This window comes from Oncorhynchus gorbuscha, linkage group LG15 (genome assembly GCF_021184085.1).
Source record: "Oncorhynchus gorbuscha isolate QuinsamMale2020 ecotype Even-year linkage group LG15, OgorEven_v1.0, whole genome shotgun sequence".
Classification (NCBI taxonomy): Eukaryota; Metazoa; Chordata; class Actinopteri; order Salmoniformes; family Salmonidae; genus Oncorhynchus; species Oncorhynchus gorbuscha.
Window position 1 is genome coordinate 41,819,637 of NC_060187.1, and position 21,023 is coordinate 41,840,659.

The following is a 21,023-nucleotide window of genomic DNA, read 5'->3' on the forward strand; positions in this document are numbered from 1 at the left end:
TTGAAATATTACTGACGGAAATTTGGGTGAAGTACTGTAACATGGTGGTGCCTGTTCTTAATTTTATAACAGGGAAATGCTGATCACGAGTTTATTTGAAATGACTCCAAGTTAAGCCTGATTCTCTTGTAATCTTAAACATACCATGGAAGTATAAGAGGCTCCTGCTTGATCAGCTGGATGGAAGTAATTCATTAAAGGCAAATGTAAAATTGGTCTATGGAATGACTGTGATGCTACGGTGTAAAGTGCTCCATGAAAATACCTACTCCATGAAAAAACAACAACACCTACCCTTGACAAGAGGAAATACCTCTGGAGTATTTATGATAACCTTCTGCCGACTGGTGAGGAGGTCATGGAGTACAACCATCTCCCCAAATCATCAGTCAAACATTGAAAAGCTTGTTATTTTCATCATTAACCTTATTTTGTTGCACACCATCTTTAGTTTGATGTAGCAGCAAGACTGACACAAATAGGTAGAAGTGTGAAGAAGAACCATTCTGGATGGCAAAACAAGGAAAATAACTGTACACTGTTCTTGCCATAATATGGAGTTGGTCTTTTACCAAATATGGCTATGTTCTGTATACCACCCTTCCCTTGTCACAACACATTTACATTTACATTTAAGTCATTTAGCAGACGCTCTTATCCAGAGCGACTGGTTGGCTCAAACACATTGAGAAGGAAATACATTTCACAAATAAACTTTTAACAGAGCACACCTGTTAATTGAAATGCATTACCGGTGATTACCTCATGATGCTGTTCGAGAGAATGCCAAGAGTGTGCAAAGTTATCATTAAGGCAAAGGGTGGCTATTTTGAAGAATCTCAATTATAAAATATTTTTTTGATTTGTTTAACACTTTTTTGGTTACTACATGATTCCATATCTGTTATTTCATCGTTTTGAAGTCTTCACTATTCTTCTACAATGTAGAAAACAGAAAAAAAGAAAGAAAATCCCTGGAATGGGTAGATGTGTCCTACACATCAACTCAGTACCGGTACTCTTATTATTACATGTTATTACTTTTCTATTATTTCTCTATTTTCTCCCTCTGTGTGGCATCGTTGGGAAGGGCTCGTAAGTAAGCATTTCACTGTTAATCTACACCTGTCGTTTACCAAGCATGTGACGAATAACATTTGATTTGATTTCCATGTGATGACACTCACACAAAAATTGTTGGTGCTTTCAAGACAACTGGGAACTCGAGGTTCGACTATCCAAATGGGAACTTGGAGAACTCTGACTTCAGTGCGTTAATGACATCTGGGAATTTATGGAAAAAAACTAGCTCAGACTGGAAAATATCGTTTTGACCGGTCATCCAAATAGGAATTCGTTATTCTAGAGCTCCGACTTTCCGACCCAGATGTCATTAACGCACTGTAGTCGGAGATGTCCGAGTTCACAGTTATTTGTGCGTAGTTTATCTGGCAACCATCAATTTATATATACACTATACTACTCATAGGGGCGCTGTGTTGAAGCCACCATGCCTCCATCTTAGCACTCCCACCGCTGTATTTTTTTTTAGAAGCTATAGAAATGCATTTATTAATGTCTACATAATTTTTTTTTACCACATGTATTATATTAGACACCTTAATGCATACTTTTACATTATATGAGCTAAACATAATATTTAAAAATATATAAAACATTTTCCTTAAAGTATCATTTTTAGAGATTATTAATGTTACTATCCCCAGCGTCGTCATGATTAGGTCGTCATTGTAAATATGAACTTGTTCTTAACTTAACTGACTTGCCTAGTTAAATAAAGGTTAAAAATAAATACTGGGGAGTGCCAATATGTCCGACCGGTGTTCTCAAATCCTCTCAAAGGCCAATAGATAGCCTCTGTAATCCAGGGTTTATATACATCACTTCCTGCAAACCATTCAATATCAGTACACCAAAATGGCCATCATCAATAACTTGCAGTTTCTTGCTTTATTGTTTGTAACATTAACAGTTGCATTGGCTAGTGCCGATGACCGAACGAAAACGGTGGAATTCAACGTAAAACCTGGCGGAGAGGTGCATACGTTCTCCGAGAAAATGGTAAACGATATTAGCTAGTTAACGTTAGTTATGCTATCTTGGTAGAGAGCTGTGATGCATGAAAGCTCGCAACAACATTCAGCTAGGAAACAGTACTGCTAGTCAGCTAGTGAAGTCGTGTATGCTGCATTGTGTGCTCAGCACAATTTTGTCGTCAATGAGCTGTTTATCTTACTGTTTATTAGATAATGTGTGTGGCACATGAATACGAATTGACTGCTTAGCCAAATAGGGTTAGCCAGCATGCTAACTTGCTGGATAACTCCCTGCAAGCTATCTTGTTGGATATTCACATAGCTATGCTTGCTAATTAAAATAACAACCAGGCATATGCTGGTACCACTCACAGTTGTCAATTAGAATTCATATCTAAAAACAACCAAGATTTTGAAAAGACTTTGGTCGTCGCATGATGATGAGGAAACGACCTCTGATATGCTGACACGTCTCAACTAGAGTGCCACAAAGAGGCCATTCATTGGTCTAGAATTGAGCTATATTTCCTCCATGCTAATTTTCCAGAGTCAATAGCTGTGTTCGAATACTCCTACTAACCGTACTATTTGTGACGTAAATTGCTTATTGGTATGTATGGATTTTTTTTATTTTTGGATTTATTTTTATTTACAACAAATCAGTACAAAAGGTACGTTTTTTAAAAAAAGATTTATTTCACCTTTATTGAACTAGGCAAGTCAGTTTATTTAATCTCTCTCTCTCCAGTTTATTTTGTAACTCAAATCAGTTCCATCTTCTCCTCCCCAAGAGGCTGGCCGGGGACATCTGAGATGATCACCTTTTTCGCATCAGCTCTTCTGGTCTTAGCAAGATGACCACCAGATTAAAAATGTGTATATATATATATATATATATATCTTTTTTTTTTTTACCCCTTTTTCTCCCCAATTTCGTGTATCCAATTGGTAGTTAGTCTTATCTCATTGCTGCAACTCCCGTACGGACTCGGGAGAGGCGAAAGTTTGTCCTGCGAAACACAACCAACCAAGCCGCATTGCTTCTTGACACAATGCCCCTTAACCCGGAAGCCAGCCACACCAATGTGTCGGAGGAAACGCCGTACACCTGACGACCGTGTCAGTGTGCACTGAGCCAGGCCCGCCACAGGAGTCGCTTGTACGTGATGGGACAAGGACATCCCTGCCGGCCAAACCCTCCACTAACCTGGATGACGCTGGGCCAATTGTGCGTCGCCCCATAGGTTTCCCGGTCGCGGCCGGCTGTGACAGAGCCTGGACTCAAACCCAGATTCTCTAGTGGCACTGCGATACAGACCACTGCCCCACTTGGGAGGCCGACTACCAGATTTTAAGGTCTTTGGCCACCTCAAATTGAAAGAGCTCCCAGTTCTAGCAATATGATTTTTCTCCACAAGCCCTTTCCCAAAAGTATGAGAACAGACCTTTAACCTCACATAACTATATCATTATTTAATAAGGAGCTATTTAGCTTCCAGTAGGATGCTCTACCAAGGTTAGTATCAGGGGTCAATATTTTGACATCAATGTAAATGGCCCTATGGTCTGTGAGGGGACTAGTACAAGTGTTTTTAGTAACACTCTATCAATACATTTCAATATAAGCCAAAATTCTATCCTGGACTGTCTGGAACCTGTTTTGTTACTCCAAGTCAATGATCTATCAGCCTGAAACCGCTCACCATATATCAGTAAGATCAAACCTTTCCATAAAAAGTATTAAACCAAATTCTGATAGATTGCCCCCAGGTAGGCCAACCAATCAGTTGAATTATCTATAGTATTGTTAAAGTCAATAATAATGAATTGGGACATTTAGATAACCAATGAAGTATATGTTTCTCTACAGATTCAAGCAACTCATCATTCTCATGTTTGGCGTTGTACCCGTAGAAGTTTACAGTAATGAGCGTAATGTCATTGTAACTGATCACAAGACAAATAGTGATCAATGGGGTCACAGTCCGAGTGTAGAATATCACTACCAAAGGTATTTTTCATTGTAATGACTCCAGCAGAGCGTTCAGAGGCATGTGAAAGTCAAATACTGTTGCCCCACTGTGACTTCTAGAAGTTGGCATCAGCAGAAATTGAGTGTCTTATTAAAATTATGGATATAGATAGTATGTCTGAAGTTCCCGTATGTCGTACTACATTCGGCAAACTCCGAAGTATACAAGCAGTGGACCCTTTCTATGCTTTTCTGAGCTTTTGGACACTTTCTGTGGCTTCACAATATTTTCAGATTTGAAGAAAGTGGCGGAAAATATGCAGCCAAAGTCTGCCGAAAGCGGATACAAATGAATTGCTTTAACTAATTATGATAAATGTCAAGGCAATGTAATATAGTAATGCCTTTTCAAATAAGTTATGTTGTCTGACACTTTGTTAGCTTCGCTAGCCTTATGAACTGCATATCATTACAGCAATTGCTTGTATGTACCGGTATGTTAGCTAGCTACCGTCTTAACACTAGTTGGCTACTAATACATCGGACTTGCCAGTATATTAACTATCTAACTAACTACCATAAGCTTATTGACTTAATTGTACACATCATTCTTAGCTTAGCTAAGTGGTCTAGTCGTTGTGCGTTCTCAATGGACATTGTTAATGCAGTAGTAAGATGTCTAACAAGCAAGCAAGTTGCATAGCAACAGCATCCACTCCCGGTAGACAGGTGAAGTGCTAGTACACTCAACTGAAAGGATACCGTTTGTTTACAAATGAACTAATAGCATGTAGTATATACTCAATAAGTATACAGTATGTTAGTATGGATATTCGAACACAGCTAATGTTTTATGTTCAATCACAATTATAAACTGGGTGGTTTGAGCCCTGAATGCTGATTGGCTGAAAGCCTTGGTACTGTATATACAAATAATTTGTTCTGTTCTAATTACGTCGGTAACCTGTTTTTATAATAGCAATAAGGCACCTCAGAGGTTTGTGGTATATGGCCATATACCACACCTCATGTCTTATTACTTCATTTTAACCTGGGTAGTTAGGCTCCTGGATGCTGATTGGTTGAAAGCCATGTTAAATTATGCCAAGTTTAAAACAACTGGGAACTAGGAAATACTAGGGGAAAAGAAAGAACTAGGAAACTTCAGTGAGTTAGACAACTGGGAGCTTGGGAAAAAAACGAGCTCCGACTGGGAAATAGTTTTGAACTGTCATCCAACTTGGAATTCCAAGTTGGAAACTGACATCATGATATGACCTAGTTTTTTTTCTTCTCAATTTTCCCAGTTGTCTTAAAAGCACCATGAGACAATATACCAGAAGTATGATGCAAAACAACTTGTTTATTCTAATTACATTGGTAACCTCTTTTATAATAGCGCTCCTCAGGGGTTTGTGGTATAAAGCCAATATATCACGGCTAAGGGCTGTATCCAGGCATTCCGTGTTGCGTTGTGACCAAGAACAGCCCTTAGCCGAGTTGTATTGGCCATATACCACACCCCCTCGGACCTTCTTGCTTAAATATACAATGGTAGCCTATGCATTTGAAAATCAAGTGCCACTATTTTATTACAAATTGCAGATCTTTGAAATAATGAGCTAATCAGCTAAAGTAGCTGCAATTTGACTCCCAAACACATTTGTTGTCTATTAATTATGTTCATTCCTGGCTCCGTTTAATCACCAAGAAAATGTAATTAATTTCTACAATTCCTACTACTTTTACAGAGAGAATATGAATGTTCATTCACTTATGCATCACAAGGGGGAACCAATGAGGTAAGTTGTATCCTAATCAAAGTCTATGTTATTTCAACCTAGTCTAGTGTGGAAACAGGCTACCTGCTGTAAACGGATTAATAGCTTTCTAGTGTGAAGTGTAAAACTCAATTCTAAAGTAGATCAGAAAGTACATTTCAACCTTTGTCATGCTACTCGCATATCTAAAGAATACGTTATCAAAATCTTGATATTCTAATAACATGTATTCATGTTGTTTTAACAGCAATGGCTGATGAGTGTGGGCCTAAGCGATGATGACGGCCTGTTCTCCTGCTCAGTGTGGAGGTAAGCTGTGAATCAGTCTGAGCTTACACTCTGAACAACGGACGTTAGGATGCAGAGATCCATGTACACTGAATGACTTACTCATTCAAGTGCCGCATGGTGGTCATTCACCCGAGATGTCCCAGTTCCAGTTTGTCATCTTGGCTTTGCCTAATAAATAACTAATAGCGGAATCAGACCTCTGTAGTGATTTAATCAGTCTTCATTTTGATTTCTTCCTTTTTGTTGACAGACCCCAGGGGAAGTCCTACTTGTTTTTCACTCAGTTCAAGGCAGAGCTGAAAGGAGCCAAGATTGAATATGCCAGCGCATATGTAAGTATCCAACATACAGATGGGTAATCTAATTTGCTATCCTATCTGTATCTCTACATAATAATGCATTGGAGCAGAAACATTGGGAACATGTTTTTTTGTATAAAGATGATAACATATGTCCAATATCAGCATATCGTTGCTGTAGCATTGACTTGTCTTCCCCTCTGGTCTCCTGGTTCAAGTGCACTATTTTCTATCTGTGATAAGAGGTAAAACTGCACAAACCCATGGAAACATTTCTGAGTTTCCAGTGTGTACCAACACATTGTCTGACTTCATCCTGATTTACTGGCAAAGCTAGTATAGAGTTTTATATGGGTAGAGATTATCAGAGATTTATGGCAAGTCACATACTGTAGGTATGTGTTTATTTGGACAGTGAGGCTAAAACCTTTAATTTGGCACTATACTCCAGCATTTTGGATTTGAGATCAAAAGTTTTATATGGGGTGACAGTACAGAATATCACTGTTTATTTGAGGGTATTTTCATACATATGTTTTACCGTTTAGAGATGCAAGCACTTTATGTATATAGTCCCCCCGTTTTAAAAGGTGTCGTTAATTTAGGACTGTTTTCGGCTGGCGTCAAGCCAGCCCAATTCTCAAACGCACTTGTTTGCAATTCCGACCTGTTGGCGCTCTTCTGTTTTCAAACCCTAGCGCCAGGATTGGTAATTTACCTGAACTCGCTTGCACGGAGATTGGGTGGTGCCCAATGCGTACGCCAAGTAGCCAACTCAAAGGGTTTGACTCATGAGACTGCGTTGAAATATATCTTAATCACCGAAGCTTAATTACATTTACATTTACATTTAAGTCATTTAGCAGACGCTCTTATCCAGAGCGACTTACAATTAAAATATAAAGTTTGGGAGTTTCCTTTTTACTGTATCTATGTATGTAATTGTACATTATTTTAGCCAGCTTAATATTATTTTGGATGTGCAAAAACACCTCCATGTAGGCTATATTTCCATAATGCAGTGGTGGAACAAGTACCCAATTGTCATACTTGACTGAAAGTAAGATTACCTTAATAAAAAAAAAGACTCAAGTGGAAGTCACCCAATAAAATACTAGAGTAAAAGTCTAGAAGTATTTTGGTTTTAAATACACTTAAGTATCAAAATTTGAAAGTATAAATATTTAAAATTAATTTTATTAAGCAAAGCAGATGGCACCATGTTCTTGTTATTTTAATTTATGGATAGCCAGGGGCACACTCCAACACTCAGACATATTTAATTAAACGAAGCATGTTAGTTTAGGGATGACCAGTGTGCGAATTGGACCATTTTCCTGTCCTGTTAAGCATAAAAAACAGTAACAAGTACTTTTGGGTGTAAGGGGCAATGTATGGAGTAAAAAGTACATAATTTTCTTTAGGAAGGTAGAAGTAAAAAAATATAAATACCCAGAAAAACTACTTAAGGAGTACTTCAATAAACTGTATCAATCCACAATGGACTAGAAAGAGAATTTTCTGTGCCCCCAGCTGATTTGGAGTTGGTTGACAGCACGAAGACACCAATAACAGAATTTGTGACAACTGCAAATTGCCCATACATTTCCTTCAAGTCATTGCGCTAACGCTATTTGGCATTGGCTCACAACACCAGTAACTTCCTTCATACTGGACACAGTGACATAAAGATGCTATCCACAACTTCATCTGACTGGGGAAGTACTGTATTTACAGGGTCTCATTGCCAAAATCCCAAAGTATCCCTTTAAGCCTTCAAAACCCAGCCCTTTCATTGAACTCATAATTCCTCCAGGGAAAATAGCTACATTTTATAGCCCTGTCGTTAAGGTTTACATTGCATTTGGTTTGTTAAAAAGGAGCCCTTAGTGTAGGCCTATTAAATCAGTTATCCGTAATCATGGTAGCATCCACGTCAATGTAGAAGTGTTCAGAAACATTCTATTCTTATTTACGATTAAAGTGATATTATTTACCATTTATATTGGGCACAAAAGTATCTGAAACGCAACCAAAACAAACCGAAAATGCATCCAACAAGTTTGTAGAGTCAAAAGCCTGATGTAGTCATTGCGTGTGAGGAATATGGGACCAAGTATTACATTTGACTAAATGTAATACACTATAAGCAAATTAGTCCAAATAATTGATACCTTCAAATAGGGGGGGAACTAGATTGCCTACAAAGTGCTTTCATTTCTAAACGGTAAAACATGTGTGAAAATACCCTCAAATAAAAGGTGACGTTATGCACTGTCACGTCAACTTTTTCTCATCCTAAATGCTGGAGTGTAGAGTCAAATTAAAAGATGGAAAGAAATGTCGTATTCAGTATGTTTAGTAATTGCTTGCTTTTCTAAAGTCTACCAGTCTACCAATATTGCCAGCAGGCATCCCAGCTAAAATAGACAAGCTAGCTACTCTAACTTGATTGATTGCCTGAAATGGCTTCTTGGTAGCTAGTTACGAGGTTGGGAATATCTGGGCAAAGCCAACTTTATACAATTCATAGGTGGCTAGTAGTATTACAGAGAAACACATGTAACCAAAGTTTTTATTTGATTTAAACAGAACAAATGAGGGGGAATGTGCCCCTATCCCCCCGTTAAGGGCTCTGTAGGGGGGTGAATGAGAGAACTATATATATATATATATATATATATAGCAGTCAGAATATATTGTTAGCATGTAGCATTCAGATCTAACAATGTGTTCTTCTCCAAAGTGAATGCTGCAGTGTTCAGAGTTCAGGCAACGGTCTCAGATTAGTCGTATCACATGTATGTTGCAGACAGTTCTAAGGCAGTGATTCCCAAACCCTGTTTGTGCTGCGGCCCACCGTCAACTTCTGATATCCCTCTGATTTACTAAGTAAACTAGACCAATGATTGTAGTCACGACCCAGTTTCTCGCCACAACTCCACACGAATCAATGGCAACCCACCAGTGGTTCCCAAAACTCCATTCCGGGGAAACACTGTTCTGAGGAATCTGACAGGGGGAGGAGGCCTTGTACATCGCAGCACACACACCGCTCGACCACAGGGCTCTCGTTGAACAGCCTCCCTCGCAAGGACAAAGCCCCAGAAAGGCGCTGTCATCAGAACAGCACTGTTCATCCTCTCCTCCTGCCGTCACTGTCCCCTGGGAAAAGACAGAAAGAAAATGACTCCCTAAATGTTGCGATGAAAATAACCAGCGCTCCTGAGAAGCAGATTAACTCAACCTAGTCTCTCCACTGTAACTCTCCTTGCCTCTGCCATGACTTCTTTTTTTTCACCCTCCCATTCCCTTGTTTGTTATTTATTTTCTCGTCAATCCCCTGCTCATCTCTCCCCGTCATCCTCTCCACAGTCCCAGACTGCAGCGGGAGGACAGAGGGATGTGACTTTGAGGGAAGATGAATTCACTGTGGGAGATTCTACAGGTGAGATGACTAGTCTGCTTACTGCTGATCTACTACACTCCATCTGTATCACAGCAGCTCAAAACTGCTACAAAGGTGGATGGAATTGATGGATCTAAAATCTGCCATCATAGCTATGATTTTCCAAACTGAAGATTTCATCTACAATTTATTACAACAATCTACTGAATGTTGTTTTTGATTGGACGTTGTACTTGTTTTGATGATGCAGTAACTCATTTCCTCTCCTGTCGCCCTTTCAGTGACCCACAAAGACGGGAAGTTCCGTGCTGAACTCTCCAAACTGACCATTATTGCCCGGACACGACACGATGAGCTCTAATTGGCTGGAAATCTGAATGACTATTGTCCAATCGTGAGATCCAGGCGAGCTCTCAAGGCAGGCAATGTGCTCTACTGTCCATGACAGTGGCAAATGGATGGCATTTAAACAAAAGGACAGCCTATCAGCTTGGTGGTCTACAACTTTACTGTTCAATAAATCTATATATATTTTGGGGGGAGTTTCTTTTAGGAATATGGCTTTACTGTTTGAGAATGTATGTGGGGATGTCTGATCTTGGCAGGTTTAGAAAGATGTAGTCTCAGCATAAGACTTAAATCCTCTAAGCCAGGGAAATGTGAGTAGTCTATTGTCTTCATCGTGCACACGTAAACACAATTATTGTTTTTCCAATCAGCTGCTTCTCTCTGGAAGTAAATGGTTAACCCAGACAGAGTAGAGCAGGGAACCCAGATTCTGTGTTTTTGATCTGCATGGAGCACCTGATTCAACCAACCAATCGTCATTCAATGCAGTTGATGACGTTTTACTCCTACCAACAGTCTTAATGAAGCTAGGTTGAGCTTTAGAACAGACACTAATTTGGCCCACCAGGATTAGAGATGTACTGTCTTGCCTCGATTTATGGGACAGTTAGCTAGCAGCACGTACCATATCCATCCAGGTTTATCCCTCTGTCCAGCGGAGGACCTTTGTGTTGATAGTGGAGTCTCCCCTCCTCGCCAGCGAGAGTCCCTGGGGTCCCAACAGGAAATGCCACAAGGCGCTGACAGGCATCGAGAGAGAAACAAAGTTACATTTATAAAAAAAGAAATGATATTCTGTGTTCTGATTCACAATGTGCAACGTATGCTCCAATAAGTCATGTCTGGGAATGTGAAATTTTGTTCTCCTGTTTTGTTTTGACAGAGCTGTGCTTGATCAGAAAGTCCCTGCTGTGTGACGGTTGTCAGCTTGGATTACTTTCAGAAAAGTTGAGTGCTGATCTCATGCTCTTGTTTTCCAGTTCAGCAGGCTCAATAGCATTAAATCCAGTGTGTAACTAGAATGTTCCACATAAGAATGGAGCTATTACGTAAAGTAATTCAAAATGCTTAACGTTTTTGGACATTACAAATGTATGCGTGTGCACATCAGTCTTGGCAATACATGGTTTTCCCTCCACTACAATGGCTCCTTTATTTGCCAATGGTTCTGTTGGTTGAGTTGCATTCCATCTCAAACCAAACTATAAACACGTCATTACTATTGTCCATCTGTTACTAGTCAAACTGTTTACTTTCCCGTGTCTATTTAAGCATCAAAAAACATAGCCAGAGCCAACATTGTTTAAAATTGCATTGGCATGTATTCCTAAGATCCCTGATTAGAACGATGTTTCCAGTCCAAAAGCATCTGCAGAAGTACATGTCATGACCACAAGAGGGCATCAAGTGAAAACATCTACAACATTCAATTACTTTACAACTGATACATTTAGATTGCTTCTGAACTACAGACACGATGATACGACCCAATGAGTGAGTCATGATGTCTCTCACGTAAATGATCTCAGACAGTTTGGCCTGCATTTCCCTGTATCTCCTGACTGACATTTACAGGGAACAGATGGTGCTTGTGGGGTGGGGGTGGTGGGGGGTCAGGGTCAGGCTAGAGGCAGGAGAAATTGCGTCACCACGGACCGTTTGAAGGGTAGGACTAATGATCAGCTGCCCCCCTGTCTCTGTCCCCATCTCCCCCTGACACACATCCAAGCACAGGGTAACCAAGTCAGCCAAGAGACACATGACGCCAAAGAGACCTCACTTCCTCTTTGGCCCTGTCAATATCCTGCAATGTGAGCATCTGCATCGGGCCCTAGTCGTTGCAAGTGCAGTGGAGCCAGCTGTTTCCGTCTCTTACCCTCCTATTAAGATGAGATCCGATCCAAGAAAGGGGGACACAGTGTCAGCACAAACGCAGCATGGCTTTGCTGACACATACTCACCCCGAGATGCCTCCCGTCGCCTTGGGATTTTGGTCTCTGCTCAATATGGCGAGCCTTAAATCACCCTCTACTCCTGCAACTCTGGCTGTGGCTCCATCCATCTGACGGACTCCCTCACACCGTTGTCGAGAGCAGTCTTCTTTTCACAGTGTATGGGGGAGCCTTCCTGGGATCCTTTCCTTTACTCACCCGATCAAAGTGTCCATTGTGCGGGTAAGGAGGAGGCTTGCGGCCCCTGGTCCCTGGAACTCTTCCTGGGCCGTGAGGGGCCATCTGGCCCTGGGTCAGCCCCAGTGATTTAGCAGATGTTGGCCTCAGCCCCTCCACCCTGGTCTCAGGGTCTCTGGGTGGTCTGACAGGGAGAGGCTCCACAATGGGTGGCCTCGCTTGGTTCGCTATGGTGACAGAAAGACCAAGGGCAGATGGGTGAGGGGGACTACTTTTTTTGGGGGAAAGCCCAAGGTTGTGAAAGAGAGTAGGGTTAAGGGGGTAATGTAGACTGCTCTTTTTGGGGGAAGAAGCAGGGTTGTGTGGGTAATGCTGACTCTTGACTGAGGGAGCAGCGGTGTTGGGGTGAGGTGGGTTGGTACTGAGGGGGGAAAGAGCAGGGGTGGGAGGGCGAACAGGGCTACTCCTATGAGGACTGGGAGCAGGTTGGTGGGGGAGGCAGACCAGGCTGGAGGCAGGGTTGTGAGGCTGGAGTGAGTTAGTCCTGATGGGGGAAGACAGAGCTGCCTCCCCCTGCCTGGCCTCCTCACCCCTGAGCCTCTGGTGGCTGCTGCCCTTCGCCACTCCACTGGAGCTGCTGTCGCCGGGCAGGCTGGGGCTGGCCTCTTCACTCAGGTCAATGGACGAGGTCAGCAGCTCAATCTGCTGCACCACCTGTGAGAGGGATTAGGCTACATGGTCAGAGATGAGGCTGGAGAGACGGGGAGAAAATGAGCCTGGAGAAAACGTTTGATCTGTGTGCTCGTGTTGTTGCTAGACTAATTGTTTTTTCTCACTTAACTATTCAAGTTCTCTGGCGTCTTCCTTCAGGTCCCTGACCTGGTCTGAGAAGAGATTTTCCCTGGCCACATTGCAACAGCGTCGCTGGATGTTTCTCTACACATTTATTCAACTTTCTAACGTTTGCAATACCCTCGCTCTCGGGCTGTACTGATGCTGGGCTTTCAGATGCAGCCAGATACTGTGAGGGGACGATTTACGTGTCACTTTTACAGGATGAGGGTTAAGGTTCAGGCGTTTGAATAAATGGATTAAAAGCATGGTTCCAGCTGCTCTCCTGTCAACATCTGGTGGTGGAAGGACTGGAGAGGAGACGGTGCTGCTGCTGAGCATCACTTTCAACCATTGCATACATTAGGTAAATGGAGCATAGCGAACGCCACTTCCTACCTTTAAAAATTCAGTGAAATCTTCACTTCTGTGCTGTTTCATAGAAAGACTGTCACACTGTGGTGGATAGACACTTTGCCAGCAGTGATTCTGAGTGCCAGTATTACAGTGTATATCAATGTAGGCGCCTCTTTTTAATGATTGTAAACGTAACAAAGTAGGGACTGGGATTATGCTCTTTCTGGGACGTGCAAAATAGCCCACGGTACAACTGCTCTTCGCAGTCCCTTCAGGACCTGAAATAGCATGATAATCTGTTTATACGAATATCAAAGGAACATCAAAAGATCCTAGCTGTGATATTTGTAGGCTATATGACAATACCAGGATTTCGCTCTCCCTCAGAAACAATTTAAAATCCTTCTATCAAAGACAGACCATAGCTGTAATTTATAGGCAAACAGAAATGTCTTTACCTCCTTCATCTCCTGATGGATGTCCTTCAGGCCTCCTAGAACCTCCTCCAAGTTCTCCACCACTCTCCGGATCTGATCCCGGACAACCTTCTGGTGCTTCTTTGACCCAGTCAGGCCTGACCCACTCCTGGAGCCCTGGTCACCTCTGGGGGGCCTGGTTCGGATGTCTTCTAAGGCGGGACATGGCTTACTGAGACTCTGCTGGGGTCTGAGAGTGGGACCTCCCATATCTCTCTGAGGAACCTCTGTGGAGAAGATGACATGCAGAGAGCTGGGTCCATTGTTACCCTCCACAGCTCTTGTCAAGTCTTGCTGGTGTAGTTTGGTCTCTGGTCCGCTTACTGGTCTAGTCAAGTCTCTCTGACTGTTTCGGACATTCTTTTTGTTGGATCTCAAGGTGGAACTGAAACTCTGGTGTCTTGGTAAGCCCTGTGTAGCTGTAGCTGAATCCACCCAGCTGGATGTATGAAGGTCTCTCTGACAAGTCTGTCTGGAATAGCCCCAAAGCTGGTCCTCCAAACAAACAGGCACTTTACAGCCGTCTTGACCTTTGAACTGTGTTGGCTGAGCGAGGGCGGGGGCCTTCACGTACTTCCTGACTGAAGGGTGTAGTAAAGACTGGCGGGCATTCCCAACAAAGGAGCGTTCTGTGTAGTAGTCCCTGACAGACGCCCTGTGTCTCAGGCCTGGTGCTGGAGACTGGCCATGGCTCCACCTGAAAGGGCTGCCCTCTTGGCTTCTCAAATCTGGCTGCACACGATGCTCCCACAAGCCGAAGCGCAGCCTCCTAGCCTCCAGGCACAGTTCATTCAAATGGGGACCCGTCCTTTCCTTCCCATGTATGTTGTTCATCACCTCTTGTGATGTAAAGCCTACCTTCTTGACTCTGTTGGGATAGGTAAGGTTGGCGTCAGCCCGCCCGCACTGCCCATTGAGTCCCATTTCACTGTGGTGGGCCCTGAGTCCATTGTGAAGCCAGAGGTTGAGATGAGGGTTGCTGTGTTGAAAGCCTCTGTGCTCCCCAGGCACTCTGGAGTCTGAGAACATGATAGAAGCAGTCCAGCAAGCAGTCACAGAGGGAGACTCCTTAAAGAATGAGCTTTTCCTCCAGCTTCCCGCCCTTGCCATTCACATGGAATGTTTTTCTCATTGACTTCTCTTTCTCCCCCCCCCAAAAATGTATTCCGCTTATTTCTTCTTAGACCCCCACCCACTTGCTCTCTTTTCCTGTTCAAGCCTGTGTCTGCCTCTCACTCGCTTTCCCTCCCTGCATCTCTGGCTCAGTTGCTGTGGCACGCTTCCTGTCTCTCCCCCTCTCTCCCTCACTCACTCATCCCCCCCCCCCCTGCACTGCGCTGGCTCTCTTTCTTCCTCCCACTCTCTCTCACTGCTGTACCTCCCTCTCCATCTCTCCCTTTCTCCCTCTGTCACTCTCTCTCTCTCGGTCTCTCTCTCGCCCCTTTATATCCCGCTTGCGGAGGGAGACTAGTGGAACTTCAATCAAGATTCCTGTTTTTTAATCCCTGGTAGACGCTGTGTCTCCACGTGAGCCTCCCCACTCCAGCTCTCATCTGATTACTCCGGTTCTGGCTCAGCAGTCCATAGCAACACTGCACCCACAGCATACAGCAGTTAGTTACACAAGCATAAAAAAACCCTGACCAGGTACATGCTGTAACACACCTCCCCCAGCCTGTCAGCTAAAGGACCGCCACCAATGGAGCCGAGGCACCTCTTGTTGTTTCATCCTATTTTCTGCTTCTCTGACTTCTATTTGTTCCAATTATGCAGTGGCAGCTGCTATTTGCAACTCATCTTGGCTTGCCAACTGTCTGGTTTAGTTGGCATGTGTCTGACGAGCCCAGAGAAGCATCCCAGGTGTCTGTTTACTCACTGTGCAACTCCCTCCTTGGATGCACCCTAAATGAGACAATGACAGCCCCAGAGAACCCCAACAGTGGCGGTCCCTCGGTGGAGAACAGTTTCAGCATTTGCCACAACAAAACTACTCACATGGAATCCCCTTTAATGGCAATAGGAAAATGAATGGCGAAATACTGCAGAAAGACCATGACATAGTCTAATAAATACATGTACTCAGTGATGGGGGTCATTCCAGGGTAAGAAGATTCCTTCTCAAAACATGAGTGGCTGTCCTTAGTTGTTATCCACACAGCAGTGGTCCACTAACTCTGGAAGTAATAGAGGAGGCTGTATTAATCCCTCTAAAGCTCTGCTTGAACATAGCTCCCATTCCCAGCTGCTTCCAAATGGCTGTTTCCTTTGTTTCAGTGAACACCTCTGGTGCACAATCACTCCATTCCCCATTGTTCACAAGGTCACTCATGTGAACATAAACAGATAACAAAAAACACACATACCTGGATTGTAGTGCTCTCATGTGCTGGGCTTTAGTCGTCGTGTAGCTACCTCTGATTAAACCTCAGATTTCAACCAATCACCCTCCCACTGTGTGTGGACCATAAATAACATCCAGGCTGCTAAATGCACAATGGTAGCTCATTTTAAAGTCAATGTGGAATAATAAGTACGTGTCGCGGTTGCTCGTCTCACAGCAGTTGGCGTACAGTGGAGCCCAGTTAGAGACCTTCACTCCATCCACTGCATTATGGTAATGTGTGTTCTTATAGTGCCACCACAATTTTACAGGACTACACAGTAACAGAGCCACAGTAACAGAGCCACCACAACTTTACAGGACTACACAGTAACAGAGCCACCACAACTTTACAGGACTACACAGTAACAGAGCCACCACAACTTTACAGGACTACACAGTAACAGAGCCACCACAACTTTACAGGACTACACAGTAACAGAGCCACCACAACTTTACAGGACTACACAGTAACAGAGCCACCACAACTTTACAGGACTACACAGTAACAGAGCCACCACAACTTTACAGGACTACACAGTAACAGAGCCACCACAACTTTACAGGACTACACAGTAACAGAGCCACCACAACTTTACAGGACTACACAGTAACAGAGCCACCACAACTTTACAGGACTACACAGTAACAGAGCCACCACAACTTTACAGGACTACACAGTAACAGAGCCACCACAACTTTACAGGACTACACAGTAACAGAGCCACCACAACTTTACAGGACTACACAGTAACAGAGCCACCACAACTTTACAGGACTACACAGTAACATAGCCACAGTAGATGACCTACAGTGCATTTGGAAAGTTTTCAGAGCCCTTTTCTTTTTCCACATTTATTTGTACCAGCCTTATTCTAAAATATCTTAAATAAATAAAAATCCTCATCTACACACAATACCCCTTAATTAATGACAACGTGAAAACAGACATTTTTGCAAATGTATTTAAAAAAATAGATACCTTATTCAGAACCTTCCAGAAGGACAACCATCTCTGCAGCAATCCACTAATCGGGCCTTTATGGTAGTGGCCAGACGGAAGCCACTCCTCAGTAAAAGGCACATGCCAACCTGCTTGGAATTTGCCAAAAGGCTGCTAAAGGACTCTCAGACCATGAGAAACAAGATTATCTGGTTTGATGAAACCACGATTTAACTCTTTGGCCTGAATGCCAAGCCTCACATCTGAAGAAAACCTGGCACCATGAAGCATGGTAGTGGCAGCATCATGCTGTGGGGATGTTTTTCAATGGCGGGCACTGGGAGCCTAGTCCGGATTGAGGGAAAGATGAACGGTGCAGAGTACAGAAAGATCATTGATGAAAATGTCTCGGAATGTCATTCAGTGGCCCAGCCAGAGCCCGGACTTGACCCCGATTGAACATCTTTGGAGAGACATGAACATTTCTGTGCAGCGATGCTCCCCATCCAACCTGACAGAGCTTGAGAGGATATGCAGGGAAGGGGAGAAACTCCCCAAATACAGTTGTGCCAAGCTTGTAGTGTGATACCCACAAATAATCAAGGCTGTAATCACTGCCAAAAGTGCTTCAACAAAGTACAGAGTAAAGGGTCTGAATACTGATGTAAATGTGATATTTCAGGTTTATTTTTAATAAATGAGCAAAAAAAAAATACCCGTTTTTGCTTTGTCATTATGGAGTATTGGGTGTAGATTGACAATTTAATACATTTTAGAATAAGGCTGTAACTTAACAAATATGTGGAGAGGTCTGAATACTGTTCCGAAGGCACCGTACATCCTGGTGGAGCTTCTGTCTCTGTATACAAGGCAGGGTTATGTAAGAGTGTGGTTGAGATATTTCTCTAGACAGACCCCACATGTTTTGTCAATGTGATGAAAAAAAGAGTTCCAGTCTGTAACTTTATATAAGCACTTGGACAGCATTTCTGGACAGCAGAAATGTTTCAAGTGCAACACAGTATAGCAACTTTAGTTGTTGCTGTCTTAGAGAATGACTCATTACATTCAGAAAAAAATGCTGTATTTTCAGAAGTGACTGAATTCCCTCAGTGCTGTCATTCCGGAGTCCAGCAGGAGGTCTTACCACTGTGTAAAATAACATGTTTTGTCGGTTCCTGTTTATTTTTAACATGGTTTTTCTTTGGATATCTCCCGGCTTACATCTTTGAAACAACCCGCCAGTCAGGTGCACTCAGAGGATGCACTAGAGCAGGTGAAAACAAGAAGACGGAGGGTTTGAAAGACTGACTTCCAAGTCCCAAGTAACTGTCATAGCTCAACTTGTCAGAGGGGAGAGCCTCTTTAAGCATAAAGGATGAGGCAAAGAGTTCACAAAATAAAAGCAAATGTAGCCATTTTCTAACCCTGGATCTACAGTTGAAGTCAGAAGTTTACATACACTAAGGTTGGAGTCATTAAAATTTGTTTTTCAACCACTCCACAAATTTCTTGTTAACAAACTATTGTTTTGGCAAGTCGGTTAGGACATCTACTTTGTATATGACACAAGTAATGTTCCCAACAATTGTTTAGACAAATTATTTCACTGTATCACAATTCCAGTGGGTCAGAAATGTAGAAAACACTAAGTTGACGGTGCCTTTAAACAGCTTGGAAAATTCCAGAAAATAATGTCATAGCTTTAGAAGCTTCTGATAGGCTAATTGACATAATTTGAGTCAATTGGAGGTGTACCTGTGGATGTATTTCAAAACCTACCTTCAACCTCAGTGTCTCTTTGCTTGACATCATGGGAAAATCAAAATAAATTAGCCAAGACCTCAGAAAAAAATTGTAGACCTCCACAAGTCTGGTTCATCCTTGGAGCAATTTCCAAACACATGAAGGTACCACGTTCATCTGTACAAACAATAGTACGCAAGTATAAACACCATGGGACACCAGCAGTCCTATCGCTCAGGAAGAAGAAGCGTTCTGTCTCCTAGAGATGAACGTACTTTGGTTCGAAAAGTGCAAATCAATCCCAGAACAACAGCAAAGGACCTTCTGAAGATGCTGGAGGAAACAGGTACAAAAGTATCTATATCCACAGTAAAACAAGTCCTATATCGACATAACCTGAAAGACCGCACAGCAAGGAAGAAGCCACTGTTCCAAAACCGCCATAAAAAAGCCAGACTACGGTTTGCAACTGCACATGGGGACAAAGATCGTATTTCTTGGAGAAATGTCCACTGGGCTGATGAAACAAAATAGAACTGTTTGGCCATAATGACCATTGTTGTGTTTGGAGGAAAAAGGGGGAGGCTTGCAAGCCGAAGAACACCATCTCAACCTTGAAGCACGGTGGTGGCAGCATCATGTTGTGGGGGTGCTTTGCTGCAGGAGGGACAGGTGCACTTCACAAAATAGATGGCATCATGAGGGAGAAAAATTATGTGGATATATTGAAACAACATCTCAAGACATCAGGAAGTTAAAGCTTGGTCTCAAATGGGTCTTAGAAAATGGACAATGACCCCAAGCATACTTCCGAAGTTGTGGTAAAATGGCTTACAAACAACAAAGTCAAGGTATTGGAGTGGCCATCAAAGCCCTGACCTCAATCCTATAGAAAATTGTGGGCAGAACTGAAAACGCGTGTGTGAGCAAGGAGGCCTACAAGCCTAACACAGTTACACCAACTCTGTCGAAATTCACTCAACTTATTGTGGGAAGCCTGTGGAAGGCAGAAACTTTTGACAGTTGACCCAAGTTAAACTATTTAAAGGTAATGCTGCCAAATACTAATTGAGTGTATGTAAACTTCTTACCCACTGGGAATGTGATGAAAGAAATAAAAGCTGAAGTAAATCACTCTCTACACTATTATTCTGAATTTTCGCCTTCTTAAAATAAAGTGGTGATCTAACTGACCTAAGACAGGGAATTTTTACTAGGATTAAATGTCAGGAATTGTGAAAAACGGAGTTTAAAAGTATTTGGCGAAGGTGTATGAACATTTCCAACTTCAACTGTACATAGAAAAGAAACTCAAGCATGTATGAAACTCAATAACAATTCAGCATATGAACTGGAATGTTGTGCCGTGTACCTCATACATCAAGTAAAAGCGCTCTGAGGATTTTCTGATATTTGCTTGTATATAAAACAATACTGCAGGTGCATTACCCTTTCAGGACATTAAAATGATTGGAGCTACACAGCGGATGGCATGGGACTCATGCCATTCAACCATTTTAGAGGTCTAAAAATAAATAAATAAATAAATATTTTGGAGTGATCTATCCCTTTAAAACTCATCTCTATGGATGCAGTTGATTAGGATTCCAAGCTGTGATGTGTCTGGTACAGGGTTGGGGTAGATACTCATTCCATACAGTATAGTTAACACATGGCCTAAGTGAATGTCAGCGGACTGACTAATGAGGTCTTCACAGGCCTGCACGGTTCAGCTGCCTCCCTTCTTAAGATGACTTCTCCTTTGTAGTTGGTTCATTGTGTACAAATTATAATCATGCCTTAATGGAAGGAAGCTTCATACAAAAATGTATTGAAGTTCACATTAATATCCACTTTGATAATCAAGTCAAGGACTGGCAGGTCCAAAGTTCAAAGCAAGTCACACTGGGGAGAAAAACAAAATAAATGATTGGACAATTATCAGTACCATTTCAAGTTTTTACAATAATTCCTTTACAAGTAGGAACCAAATACATGTAAAAA

General features: G+C 42.4%; 2 protein-coding genes across 2 annotated transcripts; one reads left to right on the forward strand and one right to left on the reverse strand.

Moving 5' to 3' along the window:
• The first annotated feature begins 1,889 nt into the window (after positions 1-1,889).
• Positions 1,890-11,298, forward strand: LOC123997158 (myeloid-derived growth factor-like). The gene is made up of 6 exons (XM_046301257.1): positions 1,890-2,082; positions 5,781-5,831; positions 6,058-6,119; positions 6,352-6,433; positions 9,776-9,848; positions 10,091-11,298. The coding sequence occupies exons 1-6, from the start codon at positions 1,939-1,941 to the stop codon at positions 10,168-10,170; spliced, it is 492 nt and encodes a 163-aa protein (XP_046157213.1). The 5' UTR covers positions 1,890-1,938; the 3' UTR covers positions 10,171-11,298.
• On the reverse strand, positions 11,004-15,196 carry LOC123997157. Its single transcript, XM_046301256.1, has 2 exons — positions 13,933-15,196; positions 11,004-13,000 (listed from the first exon to the last, which is right to left on the reverse strand). Exons 1-2 carry the CDS (start codon positions 15,058-15,060, stop codon positions 12,233-12,235), a joined length of 1,896 nt encoding a protein of 631 aa, XP_046157212.1. The 5' UTR covers positions 15,061-15,196; the 3' UTR covers positions 11,004-12,232.
• Positions 15,197-21,023: the final 5,827 nt, after the last annotated feature.

Coding starts and splice junctions, on each gene's coding strand:
- LOC123997158 (XM_046301257.1), top strand. CDS start 1,939: ATGGCCATCATCAATAACTTGCAGTTTCTTGCTTTATTGTTTGTAACA. Junction 2,083..5,780: donor ATACGTTCTCCGAGAAAATG/GTAAACGATATT, acceptor CTACTTTTACAG/AGAGAATATGAATGTTCATT. Junction 6,120..6,351: donor TTCTCCTGCTCAGTGTGGAG/GTAAGCTGTGAA, acceptor TTTTGTTGACAG/ACCCCAGGGGAAGTCCTACT.
- LOC123997157 (XM_046301256.1), bottom strand. CDS start 15,060: ATGGCAAGGGCGGGAAGCTGGAGGAAAAGCTCATTCTTTAAGGAGTCT. Junction 13,001..13,932: donor TCCATCAGGAGATGAAGGAG/GTAAAGACATTT, acceptor TCCCTCTCACAG/GTGGTGCAGCAGATTGAGCT.